General features: G+C 36.3%; 1 protein-coding gene across 20 annotated transcripts in view; it reads right to left on the reverse strand.

The window, feature by feature from the left end:
* The window catches only part of Kmt2c (lysine methyltransferase 2C), a 271,073-nt gene that overhangs the window by 190,349 nt on the left and 61,033 nt on the right, over positions 1 to 19,691 (reverse strand). For all 20 annotated transcript variants that reach the window (XM_078040864.1, XM_078040869.1, XM_078040883.1 and 17 more), the window contains one exon: positions 4,869 to 4,957. In XM_078040864.1, the coding sequence (XP_077896990.1) occupies positions 4,869 to 4,957 (89 nt within the window). The remainder of the gene's footprint in view (positions 1 to 4,868; positions 4,958 to 19,691) is intronic.

A 19,691-nucleotide genomic window follows, 5' to 3' on the forward strand; every position in this document is an offset into this window, starting at 1 on the left:
GTATAAGACGAGGATTTAAAAAAAAAAGTACCCTCCTGCTCCTTTCTCTATAGAAAGCAGGTCTTGACCTCACATGGAGAAAAAATAAGGAAACAATTCATTTGTGGGGCCCACTATTCTACTCTTAAGAAAAAAATCAAATGTCAAAAAATTAATTTTGTGACAACGTTCCAAAACAGTAAGTCGCTTAGAAAATGCAAAAGCCTAAGAAGATGATATTGCTCCAGTTAGTAAAGTGAAGGCCTACTGTGTGCCTGGAAGTACTAACCTCACAGCACTCATACACTGTGCAAGGCACAGAATAAATAAACATGGAACATGATATCGTATTTCTTAAATACCAGAAACAGAAGTATAGCAGAAGAGATCAGAGAGTAGCAAGTACTGGGGGTTTTGTCCTCATCACTTTAATGGGGGATGCTGGAGACTGAACCCAGGGATGCTCTACCACTGAGTGCTTTATTCTTCAAAAGAAAAGACTCACTAAGTTGCTAAGACTGGCTTCAAACTTGAGATCCTCCTGCTTCAGCCACCAAAGTCACTGGAATTACAGGTATGTACCACCATGCCTAGCTTAGTGCTGCTTTTTAGACAAGTTGGTAAGGAAAGATCTCCCTGGAAACACAACACCAGAGCAGAAAACTGACTATAAGAAATAAGATGTGGGGTGGGGGGTATTCCAAGAAAACAAAATACACAAATGCCTTGGAAAGAAGCATGCCAAACTCCAGGAAGGAAAAGAAGGTCACAAGGCTAAAGCCCAGGGAGCAAAGGAAACAGAAGATGGTGTGGGAAAGGTAGCCCAGGTCAGGGCAGAAGAGCTTGAAGTTCATGGTGCAGACTTTAGATTGTGTTCTAATTACTCCTGGAGGCTTTGGATGGTAGGCAGATGAAGTAAAAGGCTCTTATGGAAAACAGACAAGAATGGAGTGAGAGGAAAAGTAGCAAGGCCAACGAAGACACTATGTGGAGTCCACTGCAGCAGTCCAGAGGAGCAAGGGTGGTGGTGACCAGCTGTACAATGACAGGCAGAGGAGGAGAAGGAAGTATCTGAGCTCAAGAAACACTAAGAAGGCGAAGACCAAAAAAGTCCCAGGAAGACAAATCAAGGAAGACTCCAGCCAAAGTCTTGGTGAGACCCTGTCACTAATTAATTAATTAATTAAAAAATAAAAATAGGGCTGAGGATATAGCTCAGTTGGTAGAGTGCTTGCCTCGCATGCACAAGGCCCTGGGTTCAAACCCCAGCACCACAAAAAAATAAAAATAGCCAGTCAGGGTGGCACATACCTGTAATTCCTGTGGTTCCAGGAGGCTGAGGTAGGAGGATTCCAAGTTCAAAGCCACCCCCAGCATAACTTAGCGAGACCTTGACTCAAAATTTTTAAAAAGGGCTGAGGATGTGGCTAAGTGCTCTTGGGTTCAGTCCTTCATACCCACACTCCTAAAAACAGACTCCAGAGCTGGGGTTGTAGCTTAATAGTAAAGCACTTGCTTAGTATTTGTGAGGCATTGGGTTTGATCCTCAGCACCACATAAAAATAAAGAAATAAAGGTATGTGTCCATCTACAACTAAAAAATATATATTTAAAAAAAGAACTCCATGTTTCAGTCTGAACCATATATGGTAGCATGGCTCACGTAGAAACACGGGAAGAGGTTTCAGAGTTAACAATAAGCAGCTAAGCAACTCAAGTGAGACCCTGTCTCTAAATAAAATAGAAAACAGGGATGGGGGTGTGACTTAGTGGTTGAGTGCCCCCGAGTTCCATCCTCAATACATCCCCCAAAAAGAAGCTCTATAAAGGTCACACATTCAGTTTAGATCGTCTTCAAACATCTAAGAAGAGGTGCTAACAAACAAGCTGAAGATAACAGTTCATGTTAAAAGCAAGAAAAAAAAAACTGGTAGTGGTCTCCACTAATGTCAACTTTTATGTTTTTATTATCAGTTAAAAATAATTTCTTAAAAGTCACTACTGTGATTTTTAGAGTCATCAGCACATAGGTAATATTTAAAGCCATGAAACTGAGAAAGACCACTTGATGCACAAAATGAGAAGAACAGAATGAAGAGAAATCACTGAGTTTAAAAAAAAAAAAAGAGAGAGAGAGATCTACAGTCCTGTAAGCCAAGTATAAGTTTCACTCCCAAGAGTGGTTAGCTGTGTGAGAAGACAATGAATGGTTAAGGATGAAGACTAAAAGCTGGTTTGGGCAATATGAGATTACTGGTGACTTGACAAGAACATTTTTGCAGAAAAAAAGGAAGAAAGCCTCATCTGAGTAGGTTCATGAGAAAATAGTCAAAAATAAGTAGCAGCTGGGCATGGTGGTGCACGTCTATAATCCCAGTGGCTCAAGAAGCTGGGGCAGGAGGATTACAAATTCAAAGCCAGCCTCAGCAAAAGCAAGGTGCTAAGCAACTCACAGTAAAACCCTATCTCTAAATAAAGTACAAAATAGGGTTAGGGATGTGGCTCAGTGGTCAAGTGTCACTGAGTTCAATCCCTGGTCTCCCTTCCAGCCCCCCCCAAAAAAGTAGTAACCACCCCCCAAAAAAAGTAGTAACCAGCCGGGTGCAATGATACATACCTGTAATTACAACAACTCAGGAGGCTGAGGCAGAAGGGTCACAAGTTCAAGGCCAGCCTAGGCAACTTAGTGAAACCCTGCCTCAAAACAAAAACTAAAAAGGGCTGGGGATACAGCTCGGTAGTAAAGTATCCCTGGGTTCAATCCCCAATAACCCCCAAAAAACAGTAGCCACCATATGACAACTTTTTCAAGGGTTTCATAAAGACATCTGCCAAGGACTTCTGCTATAAAGATGAGTAAAGAACCTCATGTACAGTAGCTAAGAGGGGATGAGTGATCCATAGAGATCGATGTGTTTGAGAGGGATGATTCTGCAACACATTCTGCAGCTAAGAAATGATTTTTTTGAGTTGTAAAAACCCCTGACATAGGAAAGCAAAGAAAACTGCAGACCCAAAATCCACAAAAGGTGAAAGGAGATAGAATTCAGGACTCAAGTAAAGGACTTAGCCTCAAACAACCACAGAGACTTTTCATTGCATTTTACCAGATGGACAAAAAAAATTCAAGTAGGAAAGCAGATTTGATGGGTGAGTGTAAAAAAAAAAAAAAAAATTCCACTAAAATAAGTAAGATCATCAGCTAAAGATTGAAAACTGGGAGGAAGTATTAGAAATCTGAAAAGAGATGGTGGTGAAATAATAATTTTCAATAAATGGGAGAGGAAATTTTTAAGTATACAGAATAAAAGGAAGGCACAAGTCATCACTAATTTGATTTGAGGTCACAAATTTAAAATGAAATCAGTTGGCAAGATTATGCCTTTCTCTACAGCTATGTTCAGCTACTAGAATGCACAATCTGGGCTGCTAGAAGAGAATGACCACAATGATGAGTCACAGAATCCGGCCAGAAAGGAGAGCAACAAGCCCACTGGTAAGACCAATGAGGCATTAGGAGAAAAGCGACCTGGAAAAAGCAGCAGCCAGGGAGTAGGACAGCAGAGCTGATTTTGGAAATGAAATAGCAATTGTCTCAGTGGCTGGTACAATAAGAAAGCTAATATATGACCATAAGAATGAGCAGCTGAAGGGGAATGAAGAACAGGGTTTCTGAGGAAATCAGGAAGCTGAAAGGATGGGGTATTGAACAGATTATCAAAAATGACAACCAGAGAAGCACAGAAGAGTAAAACAGAAAGGCAGGTGCTAACCTTCTGCTAGTGAGTGAGAGAGCCCAGCAAGAATGTGGATAAGCGCAACACACCCTGGTAGCACTGTTTTAATTTGCCAGTAATCATAATGAAAATATTATTTAAAGCTTCGAAAGGACTCTTCATTACTAACAGTGAACTACAGAAAAAATTATATGAAAAAAGAACTAATGCTATTTACATAAATTCAAGTTTGCAGTAGTGTGATAATGAGCAAAAAGGGTAAATTTAAAACTCGGAACTTTCAAGCTTTATTTTGTCATTCTACCTACCTAGGCCCTAGTCAGAAGAGGGATGAAAACTGCATATACTATTTGAAAGATTTAAAAAAAAAAAACTATATAATAACACATTTGACAACCACAAGGCATTTTCTAGAAAATTATATTTTAAAATATAATGCAATTTTAAACTCTTCTATAAAAACAAAAGACATTCAAGAAGCATCAGGATGATATTCAGCTTCAGAGATGAAGCCTAATACTACATCCAAATTCTATCCAACAACTATAGAAAACAAGGCCAACGACGGACTACCTACCACAGATATCCTCTACATACAATATGAAGCCTAGTCCCTTTGAGCACGTACCACCAATCTCCTGTAAATTCTGGAAACCACTCTGGGCAACCTACTCTACCCACATTTTGCAGGTGCACAATACATGTTAGCTAACTTAGGACACCTAAAGGTTCTGCAGGCCAGAAACCATGTGTTCAACTTGGTATTTCATACTACCATTCACTAGTGAAACACTTTCTCTCTATATATATTTTAACAAAACAAGCTCTAAACAAATATTTAATGGTTCACAAACAAGAAATATCCTGTGAGCTAGCATAATAATGGCCTGAGTTACTGCTTCTTGCAGTTTTAATTTTACTTTGATAAAACAGTTATCAATAAATATAAAATAATTCCTACTAAATCAGGTCTCAAGGAAAAGGTGTGAGGGAGTAGACTGGGTTTTCCACATGGTGACTAGCTAGCAAACTAACTGGGACAAATGGAACTGAAGTGCAGTGCATCAACCACGGCTAACACAATACGTTTCCACACATATGCCAGGTGCACACGTGCATACTATCATGTACATTCTTATTAAACTGTGATACCTGTTTCCACGATATTTTCTGCTTCTGTTGTCTCCAGCCCGTCCATGCTATCTTCATCATCCACCGTAGTTTTTCCTCTACTTCGAGGCCTAGAAAGAAATAAAGACATACAGTAAAAAATAATGAATTTTAAAGATTATATGTTATACTCCATATAAACCACAATTTAAAGATCTATAAAATAATTTGGACATTTCTCCAGCATTTTACCATGTTAAACAGTAAATACCAGACTTTGCGGTCACTTTGTCCCCTAAACTCAGCCCTTCCTTATGGCTGGATGTGAGGACATACCCAGGTAAGTGTGCTATGTTATTAAAACTGGCCGAGGTATCCCTATTCTGGCCTTTCCTCTTTCCAGATAACCTTCTGGAGACTCCCTTTGTCTACAGGAGTAGCTTCAACAACTTAATAGGTTCTGGACAGAGTAGATACATCAGGCTGTAGCTACACGTTTAATCAAGTGAATGAGGAACACCCAGACATTTGTATTTGTTTGAAGCTGACATAAAAGACCATGATGCACAATGACTAAAGAAAATAAAATTCCAAAAATTGAGTATGATGTAATTGCATTACCTTTTTAAGTGTTATGAAATTTAACTTAAAAACACTTTAGGGAAATAAAATAAAGGTAACAACAGTGGTAAGGTAGATTCTGTAACCCAATGTAATATTAAAAAAAAATTTAAACAACTAATATTTTTAAGTTATTTTGGAGTATTTTAAGGGATAGAAATGAGGGAAAAAAGAGAAATTTAAAGAATAAGATATTTCAAATAAGAAATTTAGAAAACTGACAAAACAACATTCAGATAATTTCACAGCTTTTACATTATTTTACTACTTAAAGAGAAAAAAAAGTGGGCTGGGTTTTAGCTCAGTTTAGAGCACTTGCCTATTACATGTGAGGCACTGGGTTCGATCTTCAGCACCACATATAAACAAATAAATAAAAGTGTGTCCATCTACAACTGGAAAAAAATTTTAAACAAGAGAAAAAATACAAATGAGCTCAGAATTTGAAAATAATGGAAAATGATACGAATAAAAGATAAATTATATTAAAAACTAAATCAAAGAGTTATGTTTAAGTAGGAAATCCACTTAAATCTTATTTTAAAAAGGAAGGTAACCAATCTAATCATAAAGGAGATATGTTAAAAGTTAAAGTGTTGGAAGTCAAATAGTTTTAGTTGAAATATTGCAAGTTGCCAAAAAGTCATCTCCAAAAGGTGTGGGGCTGGGGGGTGCAAAAAATAATTATCTGAATCAAATTACTGTCCAAAACTAAAGATTAAATTTTTTTCAGGAAATAATGCCAAGAGTTAATAAATGGAAGGGCATCAAATTAAAAAGTTTCTATGCAGCAAAGGAAAAAATTAAGAATGTGAAGAGAGCCAGATGCAGTGGCACACACCAGTAATCCCAGCAACTCCAGAGGCTGAGATAGGAGGACTGCAAATTTAAAGCCAGCCTCAGCAACTTAATCAGGCCCTAAGTGACTTAGCAAGATTGTGTCTCAAAATAAAACATAAAAAAGAGCTGGGGATATAGCTCAGTGGTAAAATGTCCCAGTACAGGGGGGGGGGGGTAATATGAATATAAACAAAGAATCTACTGAATGGGAGAGTAACTTTGCTAGATACTCTTCTGACAGAAGATCAATATCCACAGCATATGAGGAACTTAAAAAACTGAATACACACACACATACACACACAAAATACCAACCCAAGCTGCTCAGGTGGCACATGCCTATAATTCCAGCAATTCAGGAGTCTGAAGCAGGTATATTCCAGTTAGAGACCAACCTCAGCAACTTAGTGATGCCCTATGCGCTTAGTGAGACTCAGTCTCAAAATAAAACATAAAAGCTGGGCACAGTGGTGCACAACTGTAATCCCAGCAACTTAGGAGGCTGAGGCATAAGGACCTCATGTTCAAAGCCAGCCTATGCAATTTAGCAAGACCACACGCAATTTAGCAAGACCCTGTCTCTAAATAAAATATTTATTTAGTGTTAAGCGCCCCTAAGTTCAATCACTGGTACCATTAATTAATTTATATTTTAAAAATGGCTGGGTATGTGGCTCAGTAGTCAAGTGCCCCTGGGTTCAATTCCTGGTAGTGTGGCGGTGGTGGAAATAACAACCACCTAATAAATAAATGGACAAATAAACCAAACAGATAATTCTCAAAAGCAGCAGCCAACAAATATATGAAAGACTACTCAACATCCTTAGCAACTAGGGAAATGCAAATCAAGACAATATAAGATTTCATCTCACTTCAGTCTGAATGGCAGCCCTCAAAAATACAAGCAATAATAAATGCTAGAGAGGATACGGAGAAAAAGGATCACTGGTACCACCACTATGGAAAATAAGTATGGAGATTCCACAAAATACTCGGCAAAGAACCAACCATATATGACCTAGCTATGCCACTCCTTGGTATTTATCTTAAAGAGTTAAAGTCATATTACTACAGTGATACATGCACATCCATGTTTACAGCAGCACAACTCACAACAGAAAAACTATGGAACCAGCCTGGCTATCTATCAGTTGATGAGTGGGTAAGGAAAATGTGGTATATATGTGCAATGGAGTTTCATTCAGCCATAAAGAAACATGAAATCACATTATTTGAAACAATAAAAATAGTATCATTTCAAACTTGCTGTGAGGTGGAGGGAAAGGAAACAGAATCAAATTAAGAAACTACAAAACTTGGAAGATAGGAAAGCATGATCGGGGCCAATGCATTCTAAGAATGATTTTATTATTTGTGGCAACAAAGAGAAAATAATTATTATTAAGTAGTTCTGTTTAGATTTAAACAAAAAGTTTAATAAAACAAAGAAAAAAGAACAAGGGAAATTTTTAAATCAATTCCTATTGCAAGCAGAAGGAAAAAATATACAGTTAATAGAAAATAACTTGAAAGGATAAATATAAATATGAATTTTCATAGTAAACATCAATGGCTTTATTTAATGATAAAAAGGTGAATTCACCCAGATAACGTAACTTAAAGAACTTCACATTATTATATAAAGCAAATATTCACACAAAAATGAAGAGATGATAACTGAAAATTAAGGGAAATTTAACATTCCATACTCACAAACTGATAGATAAAACCAGTTTGAGCCTTTTAAACAAATATCTAGACAACTCATATGACAAGCATCATGAGCTCCTGTACCACTCCTGTGTCAACTGCCCAAAGGGCAGGAGAAGTAGATAGGGCAAGTCACTGTCCCCACAATTGTCCTCCAGTGATGACACATGGTCACAAAGAAAGGACATACAACATCAAGAAAATGAAGCACCGGACTGGGATTGTGGCTCAGTGGCAGAGCACTTGCCTTGCACATATGAGAGGCAATGGGTTCAATCCTCAGCACAACATAAAAATAAATAAACAGAATAAAGGTATTGTGACCATCTACAACTTTAAAAAAAAGAAAGAAAGAAAGAAAGAAAAGCACCAAAAGCTGGCGACTGGGCACCAGGTTGATAAAATTCTGTATGAACAAGAATTTTATCTAATGTAGGCAGATGTGAGGTAGAAGGTATCTCTCCAATCACTAGGACATTTGGGCGGAAAGCACTGCCATAGAGGGAATAGCACCAGTACAACTTATGAGGTTCTTCTAAGGAAAGAGGGCTGAGATGGCATGGGCATGGAAGCTGACAGGTGGAAGAAGGTGTGAGAGGAGCAAGGATGTCTTGGCTGAGGAACCCACAGACCAATATGAAGACTTGGAACAGAGAGGCTGGAAACCCCTGAGACAATCCAAGTGGGACAGAAAGCAAGCAACTGCAGGGACTCCATGGAGGGAAACTGCACCTTTGGTTGGTCCTTCACCAACCAAATTACAGGTGATTACAGGTGACCTTTCTAAAGAACTGAAAGGTGTATGGCTGAGCAGGCTCTTCACAGAGCCCTGCAGTCGGTCACCCTGACCTGTTTTGAGCTTATCACTCCATTATCACACCAGATGACTATTTTTTGACACAACTGGCTTATTTTAGACTAGTATTATCTAGTTTATAACCTTGATCAACACACCAGTTGTCTGAACTGCACTATTTAGTCCTCAGGAAGAATTCTTATTTTAATTTTTGTTTTTGTTTTTTCTCTTGTGTTGCCAGCTCCCGGTTTTGTCTTCATACTCATCAATCTATCAGAATTCTTTTCTTTCTGGCCAGTGGACCAATTTATCAACATGTCCTTTTCAAATCTCTAGTACTTCATTCATGTGTTCCTGACTGCTGCCCCTGGCTTCTGATTATGTGACTATTCTGAGTGATCAAACACTAACTTCTGGATTCAAAAGACAATGGTCATGCTTGTCAAACCCATACCAACTGCCAATTTCCAGGATTAAATAGAAAAATACATAGTTATTTCTATATTGATTCAAATGTTTCCAGTTTTTGTTTTTAATGAAAGTAGAGTCTAATTATGACATGAAAATTATTTATTTTAACCCTTTGGATTCTTCCTATTTTTCCTTTCTATCTCTTAACCATTTCATTTTAGTCTTCTTTGCTTCACTTTATTACAAGAAAATCTGAAGTAACAGAATAGCACCAACTTTAGTTGAGAAATTTTTCTACCAAAATGCAATGTATCACAGTAATCTTAGAAGCTGACACTCTACAACTGAGTTCCTAAAATAACATAAAAGACATCTACTTAAAGTAACATAGGAGTTCAAAGAGGGGTCAAAAAAAAAAAAATCACCCTTCACACCGGGTGTAATCCAAGCAGCTCAGGAGGCTGAGGCAGGAGGATCACCAGTTCAAAGCCAGCCTCAGCAAAAGTGAGGCATTAAGCAACTCAGTGAAACCCTGTCTCTAAATAAAATACAAAATAGGGATGGGGATGTGGCTCAGTGGTTAACTCCCTGGGTTCAACCCTCAGTATCAAAAAACAAAAAATCACCCTCCAGTTACAAAACCAGACAAAACATGAGAAATGACTGTTATTAGACACTGGCCAATGAGAGGTATAAAACTGAATCCTTGAACAAGAGGAAACACACAAGGGAAACCCTACCTTTGCATGCACCTTCTGCACGGACTGAACTTACAAACAAACTAGAGCACGTGAAGAACCCAGAGAGAAACTGTATTGAAATGAGAATACAGAAATCACCAGTCAGAGATGCTTAGGGAGGCCAGAATTTGTGGGACGCAGTACTCAAGAGGACAGGCAGAAACATGCATTAGAGCACCCATGTGTTTTTTAATCTGAACAGCAATCTCTATTATGTGTGGTATGAAATCTTCTAAAGCTAAATAAGAAAAACAGCGGAAAATAATTTCAAAAGAACTATAATACGAAAAGTCCCATCTCACAGAGTCATGTCCCTCTACATTCATTAGAGTACAGCAAGACTCCTTAGGAGCAGGGATAAAGGAGACTCAGTACAAAATGCTAGTCTAGACCATCCCTAAAAGAGCAGACAGCTCTCAAAAGATCAAAATAGTTCACAACTAACTAAACAGCCAGGTAGAAAAATGCATCAGTTGTAAAAATACAACAAAAATAAATCACAGTGTGGGGCATCCACTTAAAACATACAAGACATAGGAAAGGAAGCCAAAATGTAAGCCACAATCAGGAGAATGAGGGAACAGAAACGGTAATCAATAGGAGATGACAGAAAAGAGGAAGCATGCATATTAAAGCAGCAATTACACATTTCATATGCTCAAGAATATAAAGGAAAACATGAACATGAGAGAAATGGAAGCTATTAAAAATAAAAAATGGAGCTCATGAAAGTAAAATCAAAAAATAATGTCAATCTCTAGCAATTAGAGAAATGCACATTAAAACTACACTGAGATTTAAACTCACTCCACTCAGAATGGCAATAATCAAGAATAGAAACAATAAATGTTGGCGAGGATGTGGGGAAAAGAGTACACTCATATATTGCTGGTGGGACTGCAAATTGGTGTAACCACTCTAGAAAGCAATATGGAGATTTCTCAAAAAACTAGAAATGAAATAATCATTTGATTCAGTTATATTACTCCTCAGTGTATATTCAAAGAAGTTAAACTCAGCATACTATAGTGACATGGCCACATCAATGTTTATACCCGCTGAATTCACAATGGCTAAGCTGTCGAACCAACCTAGGTGCCCTTCAACAGATGAATAGACAAAGAAAATGTGGTTTATATACACAATAGAATATTACTCAGCCATAAAGAAGAATGACTTTATGACATTTGCCAGTAAATGGATGAATGTGGACACTATCAAGCTAAGTAAAATAAGCCAATTCTAAAAAAATAACTAAATAAATAAAAATTTTAAAAAACAGAGGTCAAATTTCTCTCTGATATGCGGTTGCTAACACACAAGGTGGGGAGAGTTCAGTAGAACAAAGGGGAATGGAGGGAAGGGTATGGAATAGAAAAAGAAAAGACAGTCGAGTGAACCTGACATAACTTTCCTGTGTACATACATAAGTGAATACTCCACAGCGAATCTCAACATGTGCATCCACAAGACTGGGATCCTAATTAGAAAAATATATATTCCATGTTTGTATAAATGTATCAAAATAGAATCTACTGTCATGTATAAGTAAAAAAAAAAAAACTTTTTAAAAATAATGTTAAATTAAGCTTTTACATTGAAAGATTAACATCTAATTTAAAAAAAAAATCACTTGCCTTAAGGACATTTAAAAAAAAAAAAACTATCCAAACTAAAGAAAGAGTGAAAAATGACAAACACAGCTACAAGGCCCTGTGGGAAAACAGAAACATATCTAACAGGTATGAGGCTGGAGTAAGGAAGGGAGAAAATAAAGCATTTAGTGAAATAATCACTAGAAATTTTGCAAATTGCGTTCTCTCAATAGATAATGACAAAGTGGTTTATAGTAAAATTGATGGAAAAGAGTAAGAGCAGAAAAATCTTAAAAGTTACAGAGACATTATCCACAGAGCGACAAAAATAAGACCACAGGCTTTTCCTCTGAAATCGTGAGCCAGACTATGGAAAACGTAGTTAAAAGTGCTCAAGAGAAAAGTAAAGGAGCAAAGTGCAGTGGTGCATGCCTGTATCAAAGCCAACCTCAGCAACTTAGCAAGGCCCTCAGCAAGAGTGAGACCCCATCTCAAAATTTCAAATAAAAAAAATTTAAATTTTTAAAAATTTAAAAGGCAGGAATTAATTAAAGGGAATCCCTATGAAAAGTCAAGAAAATGTATAGTAAACTGTATCTATTGGGCTGGGATTGTGGCTCAGCGGTAGAGCACATATGAGGCCCTGGGTTTAATCCTCAGCACCACATAAAAATACATAAAATAAAGATATTCTGCCCAACTACAACTAAAAAAATAAATATTTAAAAAAAAAAGAAAACTGTATCTATCAAGCCTGTGATCCCAGCCTCTCAGGAGGTTAAGGCAGGAGGATCGCAAGTTCAATGCCAGCTTGGCAACTCAACAAAATCTTGTCTCAAATTTTTTTTTAAAGAGCTGGAAATGCGCTTCAGTAGGGGAGAACTTGCTTAGCAAGCTGGAGGCCCTGGATTCAATCCCCAGTACCATACACTCAAAAAGGCATCTATCAATGGCTGAGGCTGGGCTGTGTGGTGGAGCCCTTGCCTAACCTGCCTAAGGACTTGGAGTCTACTTTCAGCACCTAAAAAAATAAATATATAAAAGTAACCTTCCCCAAAAAAGTATCCTTCAACAACAATGAACTAAAAACTTCAAACAAATGCTGAATGAATTCTTCACCAACAAACCTTCATTGCAAGTGCCAAGATATGCTAAGAAAATTCTTCAAACAGGAAAGTAGTACCCAATAAAAACCTGAATGTATGCAACAGAATAATGTGATGGTAACATGGATGTAAATGTTAAAGACTTTCCCATTTTCACATTTCCTTAAAAGTTAACTATTTAAAGCAAAAACAAATTATTTGGGGGGTTGTAATATATATAAAATTAACATGCTTAGCCAGGTATGGTGGCACACGCCTATAATACCAATGGCTTGGAAAGCTGAGGCAGGAAACACAATATTTCAAAACTTGTGATGAAATGAGTAGAGGGACATATACAGTTTAAACAATTATATCAGAAACCAAGGAAGAACCCAACTCAAATTAAGTTTCCAATTAAGAAATCCAAAAATGGAGCAAGGTGTGGTGGCACTGTAATCCCAGTGACTCAGTAGGCTGAGGAAGGAGGACTGCAAGTTCAAGGCCAGCAACTTAGGAAGACCCTGTCTCCAAATAAGAAGCAAAAAACACTGATGATGTGCTCAGTGGCAGTGTTTACCAAGCATATTTGAGTGCTGGGTTCAATCCCCAGTATCATCCAGAAAAGGGCAGGGTGGGTCCAGCAAATGGGCAAAGCAAACCCATAATACCTAAGAAGGGGAGAAATAAAGGCAGAAAGCAACATAATGGGGGGCTGGAGTTGTAGCTTGGTGGTATAGTACTTGCCTAGCACATATGAAGCACTGGGTTTGATCCTCAGTTACACATAATAAAAAAATAAATAAAATACAAGTATTGGGTCCATTTATAACTAAAAGCAATTTTAAAACATAATAGGAATTTTTTAAAAAATCAGTTAAACCAAAAGATGGTTCTTTGAAAAAAAATAATAAAATTGATAGATCCCAAGCTAAAAATGATTGAGCGAAAAAATACATCATAACAATATCAAAAGTGAAAGGGGACATCACTACAGGAGCAATATACACTAACCCATTAAGTTCCATAAATTCAATTCCATAAATGTAACAAATATTCACATATTATTTCAAAGTTACCATAAGTGGTATATTTGTTGCTTAACTGAAGCTTATGTAGGTGCTCCACATCTGGGACAATGGGACAAGATGGGCTAAAAATTATAAGTAATTTTATACCAATAAATCAACAACTTAAATGAAACAGCAAAATCCCTTGGATAGCACCAATTTACCAAAACTGATAAAAGACTGGAAATAGAAATTCTATTAGAAAAATTTAATTGGTAGTTATAAACCTTTCCACAAAGAAAATTCCAAGCCCAGATGACTTTACTGATGAATTCTATTGAGCATTAAATAATACTAGCCCTAAACTACCCTTCGGGAAAAAAAGGGGAAAGAAACACTTCCCAACTCATTCCATAAGGTCAGCTTTGCACTGAAAGCAAAACCAGACAGACATTGAGTAATACCAATATCCATCACAAGATACAGATGGAATTAAAAGGAATAAAACACTGGTACCTATGTTTTGTATAAATAATTCTCACACCAAAACAATGCAAAAATAATGAAAGAGAATCATAGCCTGCTATTCACTTTTAGATGCACATAAAATTCTGAATGAAAAATTAACAGGAGGGCTGGGGATGTGGCTCAAGCAGTAGCGCTCGCCTGGCATGCGAACGGCCCAGGTTCGATCCTCAGCACCACATACAAACAAAGTTGTTGTGTCCGCTGAGAACTAAAAAAAATAAATATTAAAAAATTCTCTCTCTCTCTCTCTCTCACACTCTTTCTTTAAAAAAAAAAAAAAAAAATTAACAGGGGCTCCAGTTTGCCGCAGTCTGGCTGGGCACAAATCACAAGCAACTCAAGCAGGAACAAACTTTATTTCGGAACTCCTGCAAACGCCACCCATGTGGCCTTCTCCCGGGACATACCACACACCAACCGGAAAATCCCTCCTCCAGCACTTCCCCAACCAACTCCCCAGGAATCTACCCCCCCCCCAACTAGCTCAAGGACTCCAAAGTAGGAGTCTAATATACAATTGAATACACAGCTTAACATAACCATCATCATCTCAATGGCTTGCTGGTGTCACCTCTCAACCACTACTTCTGGCAAAATGCCATGCATCATTCGGACTCTGGCTCTCAGCACCAGTTCTAGTTCAGATGAAATCAACCCTTATATCCCACTGAAAGCAACTATAAAACCCAGGAAGACTGTTCAACAGGTACTGACCTATAGTTACATAGGAGAAATAAATTTTAGTGTTCTATTTTATAGCAGAGTTACTACAGAAATTAATAATAATCTGTGTATTCAAGAAAAAACTAGAAAAAGGGATATGGATGTTATCAACACAAAGAAATGATACAAGTTTGAAGAGACAGGCTTATTCAGATTTAAATGTTACATAATATATATGTATCCTGAAACATCATATGGTACTCCATAGAAATGATTTTTATGTGTCAATTTTTTAAAACTTAAAAAAAAAAAAAGAAAACCTGGAAATGACTATTTGAGTTTCCTGGAAAAAAATTATAATTTTATACACACACATATACATACATAAACAATAAGCTGAGCTGGAATAGACATCACAATTGAAAGTACTACCAAAATAGCAATGGATACACTCTTTTATTCATACCTTATCCCCTGGTCTGAATTAAATGCAGCAGTTTCAAAAAGCCCAGGAGTGAGTACCAACATGCAGAAAAGAGTATATGCGTGTATCCTGGGCTCACCCACCACCTGCCCATGGATGAACCTGATCCTAGTTAGTATAATTAGTTAAACAAAGACCTTCACAACTGAGCTAACAGAATTCTGGCCAGGTGCCAAACTTCTTAGTACACACTTACCCTACTTATAGTAACAGCACTGCATAGGCTTTGAAAATTAAGCTGAACTGACCATAGCCCACAAAAGGCTGGTTGGAAATCGTAGCCTGTACCTACTCAGGCCGCGAGCCAGCTAAGCCAAAAATATCAATGCTTTCCATAAAATGTCTATAAAACCTGAAGTTTCATCATATTCTAAATGTTCAATACACGAAGAATTGCAAACACATCAAATCACATGAAAAATACATTCAATTAGGACCAATGACAAAACACTTTAAAATAGCTATTTTATAAAAGTGTGAATGAGCAATTACAAACTCTTAGCAAAACTTATCAAACAGACTATGTACCAAGTAAAAATTTTAGAAATGAAAATTAAAAACAAAAATTTAAAACTCACTGAAAGCAAATAACAAAAAGATGGACTTAAATACAAACATATCAATAATATATTAAACATAAATGGTCTGAACACGTCAATGAAAATATAAAAATTATCAGAATCTTTTTTTAAAACATCTATTTGTATGTTGTCTACATGAAAATCAATTCAAAAAAATGACCTCTTTATAAAGAAAAATTAGATACAATGCAAACACTAATCAAAATCAAGCTGGAATAGCTATGTCAATACCATATAACGTAGATTTAAAAAAAATGTTAACAGATTTAAGAGGATTATTACATACTGATTGGTACAAGAGTAAATTCACCAACAGATAATTCTAAATGTGCATCCATCTAACAAATGAACTTTAAAATACATAAAGCAAAACCATCACACAACTGAAAGGATAAAACTCCACAATTATACTGAGAAACTTCAACATTGCTTTCTCAATAATAGAATTCTTGGAGAGAAAAATCAGAAAGCATGTAGAAGAATTGAACAATATCATCAACGAAATTAGTGAAATTAACAAAACTTACAAAACACTCAGCCACAGCCAGGATGCACATTTCTTATCAGGTACCCACAGAACATTAACAAGTACAGGCCATTTTCTCTGGCCATAGACCAAACTTTAAACCTGTTTAGAAATAATTAAAAAATATATTCTCAGATGATAATGAGTTGAAGCCAAAATCTTCAAATAAGCAGAAATCAACACATTTCTAAATACTCCACAAATCAACAGAACCTCAAAGAAATAAAAAAATACATAAACAAAAATGAAAATACAATATACCACAACTTGTTAAATATAGCTAAAATAGTTACTGAAAAAATATTATATAGCATCAATGCTTATGTTAGAAAAGAAGAAAGGCAAAAATAAATCCACATCTGGCTGAAAGAAAGAAATAAAAACATGAATCAACAAACTGAAGGAAAATAAAAAAGCAAAAATCAACTAAACCATCAAATTTTTCTAAAGAATTAACATTCAGAATATATAAAGAACTTCTAGAGCTCAACAAAAACAAAACTCAATTCAAAAAAGAGCAAGGGACTTGCACAGGCATTTCTCCAAAGAAGATATACAAATTGCCAAAAGCACATAAAAAGATGCTCAATATCTAATCACTAGGCAAATACCAATCAAAACTAGGAGACACCATCATCACAGCTATTTGGATAACTCTTTTCAAAAACCAGACAATAACAAATGTTGGTAAGAATATCCAAAAGTTGGAACTAGTGTGCACTGTTGACAGAAATGTAAAAAGTTATGGCCACTGTGGAAAACAGTATAACATTTCCTCTCAAATTTAACAATAGAATTTCCACGAGATCCAGAAATCCTACTTCTGGGTAGGCCCAAAATATTCAAAAGCAGGGTCTCAAAGAGATATTGGTACACCCAAATTCACATCATTATGGTTCACAATAGCTAAATCATGGAAGCAACCAAGTGCCCAAGTGAAAAACAAATCATCAATGTAATACACACACACACACACACACACATACCTACACACACACACACATACCTACACACACACACACACACACACACACACACACACACACACACACACACACACACACCAGAATATTATTCTGCCTTATAAAGGAAGGAAATTCTAAGATAGGCTATACTGCAACACAGATGAATCTTGAGGACATTCTGCCTTCTGAAATACCACAATTATGAAAATGAAATTCTGAATAATTCCATTGCAGAATGTGCTTAGAGTAAATAAAATCAAACACAGAAAGGGGAGAGAAAAAAAAATCTGACCAATAAAGAGAAGATTTGAAGATACAAATAATAGGAATAAGAGAGGATTTTACCCAGATTCCATGGATATGAAAAGGACAATGAAAGAATTCCACATGTAAGTTTCAGAACTTCAGATGAAATGGAACAATTCACTAAGATAACAACCAAAATTCACCAAGATGAAATAGGTAACCCAAACAGCACCATAACTTTTTTAAAAAGTATGATGTGTAGTATAAAGCCTTCTGAAATAGTAATCTCCAGGCCCAAGTGCTTTTACTGGCTAACTCTATTCAGCATCTGAAGAAAAGATACATGCCTATTCTATAGAATTTCCTCTAGAAAATATAAGAGGGCGCACTTGTCCACCCAAAGAGGACACTATCTGACACCAAACTGTCAGCATTATACTGCCACCAAAATCGGACAGACAAAACAATAGCCCCTCAATAGTCACAGAGAACTGACCATAGGATGCTCAAACTCTTTACATAAACTGGCATAGTATTTGCATATTACCTATACACATCTTCCTACATACTTTAAAACATTTCTAGAGTGCTTATGACACATAATGCAATGTAAATTTTACAAATAAATGTCATATTGCATTGCTTAAAGAATAATGGAAAGGGGAAAAAATCTATGCGTGTTCAGTAAAATATTTTTCAAATATTTTTGATCTGCAGTTAGATGAATTCATGGATATGGAACTCACAGGTACAGAAGACTGATTGTATGAAAACAGACCAGTATTCTAAGCATCATAAACACAAAAATCCTCAAGGAGATATTATCAAGCCACATAGGGAGGGACTCCAGGTATGGTACAAGCCTCTTTCTTATCCTCAGACCTCATTTTCGGTCTATAGATAAACTGCTAAAGTGAAATCTAACTGCAAGTTTTAAAATTTCCCCGTAAAATAAGTCAAAAATATTTAATTTATGCCACATGAAGATTATCTGTTTTAGCAAATTAACCCGACCTTTCCTATTATAACAGCACACAACTACTGTGATTACTATTATTCTGTGGGGATAATCTCTTTACTTCTGCCATAAGTCTGTAAATTCATAATCCATGGTACACAAAAGACAGGAACATAATATCAAAAGGTCTGCAAATTAAAACAACTGCTTTTTCAAATGCAAAATGTCCTGGATAACCATTAAATATGTATTAGAAAATATCTTACTATAGAGTATTAGTTTATTCCTGTTCAAATTAATATGAAAATTCTATATGAGAAATACCCTATTAAAATTAGCATTCTGAACCACATAGAAAATGAAAAACAGAAAAGTCAGATTACAATAGCAAATCAAATTCTGGAATATAAAATATTATAAAAAGAAACATTAACCACACGAGAAGTTTACCAAGGGAAAACAACACTTGTTTAATATTCAAACACAATAAATGTAATCAACCATGTTAGCCTGAATTGCAGGTAAGCAAACCATGGCTCAGAGACCAAAACCATCCCAAACCTGACTTGTGGTCATGTTATACTTATTTACATATTTTCTGCGTCTACTTTCATGCTACAATAGTAGATAAGAATAGTTGCAACATAAACCTTGTAGCATACAAAGGCTAAAATATTTACTATCTAACCACTATACAGAAAAAAATGTGGGAATTCATCTCCTCTAGATCTACCTTACATGGAACACTGAAAAGTTTGTCAAACTCAAAGAGAAGGGTGCCATTTAATACTAAACATATGAAAAGATATTCCATTCAAATGTTAAACAGAGCAGAGGTTAAAACAGACTTTAAGTCAAAAACTGTCACAAGAGAGCTGGGGCTGTAGCTCAATGGCAGAGCGCTTGCCTTGTATGTGTGAGGCATTGGGTTTGACCCTCAGTGCCACATTATAAATAAATAAATAGATAGATAGATAGATAGATAAATAGATAGTCCATCTACAACTAAAAAAAATTTTTTTAATTTAAAAATAAAGTGTCACTAGAGGGCTGGGGTTGTGGCTGGGTGGTAGAATGCTTGTCTAGCAAGTGTGGGGCACTGTATT

Source organism: Ictidomys tridecemlineatus, chromosome 2 (assembly GCF_052094955.1).
Source record: "Ictidomys tridecemlineatus isolate mIctTri1 chromosome 2, mIctTri1.hap1, whole genome shotgun sequence".
NCBI lineage: Eukaryota > Metazoa > Chordata > Mammalia > Rodentia > Sciuridae > Ictidomys > Ictidomys tridecemlineatus.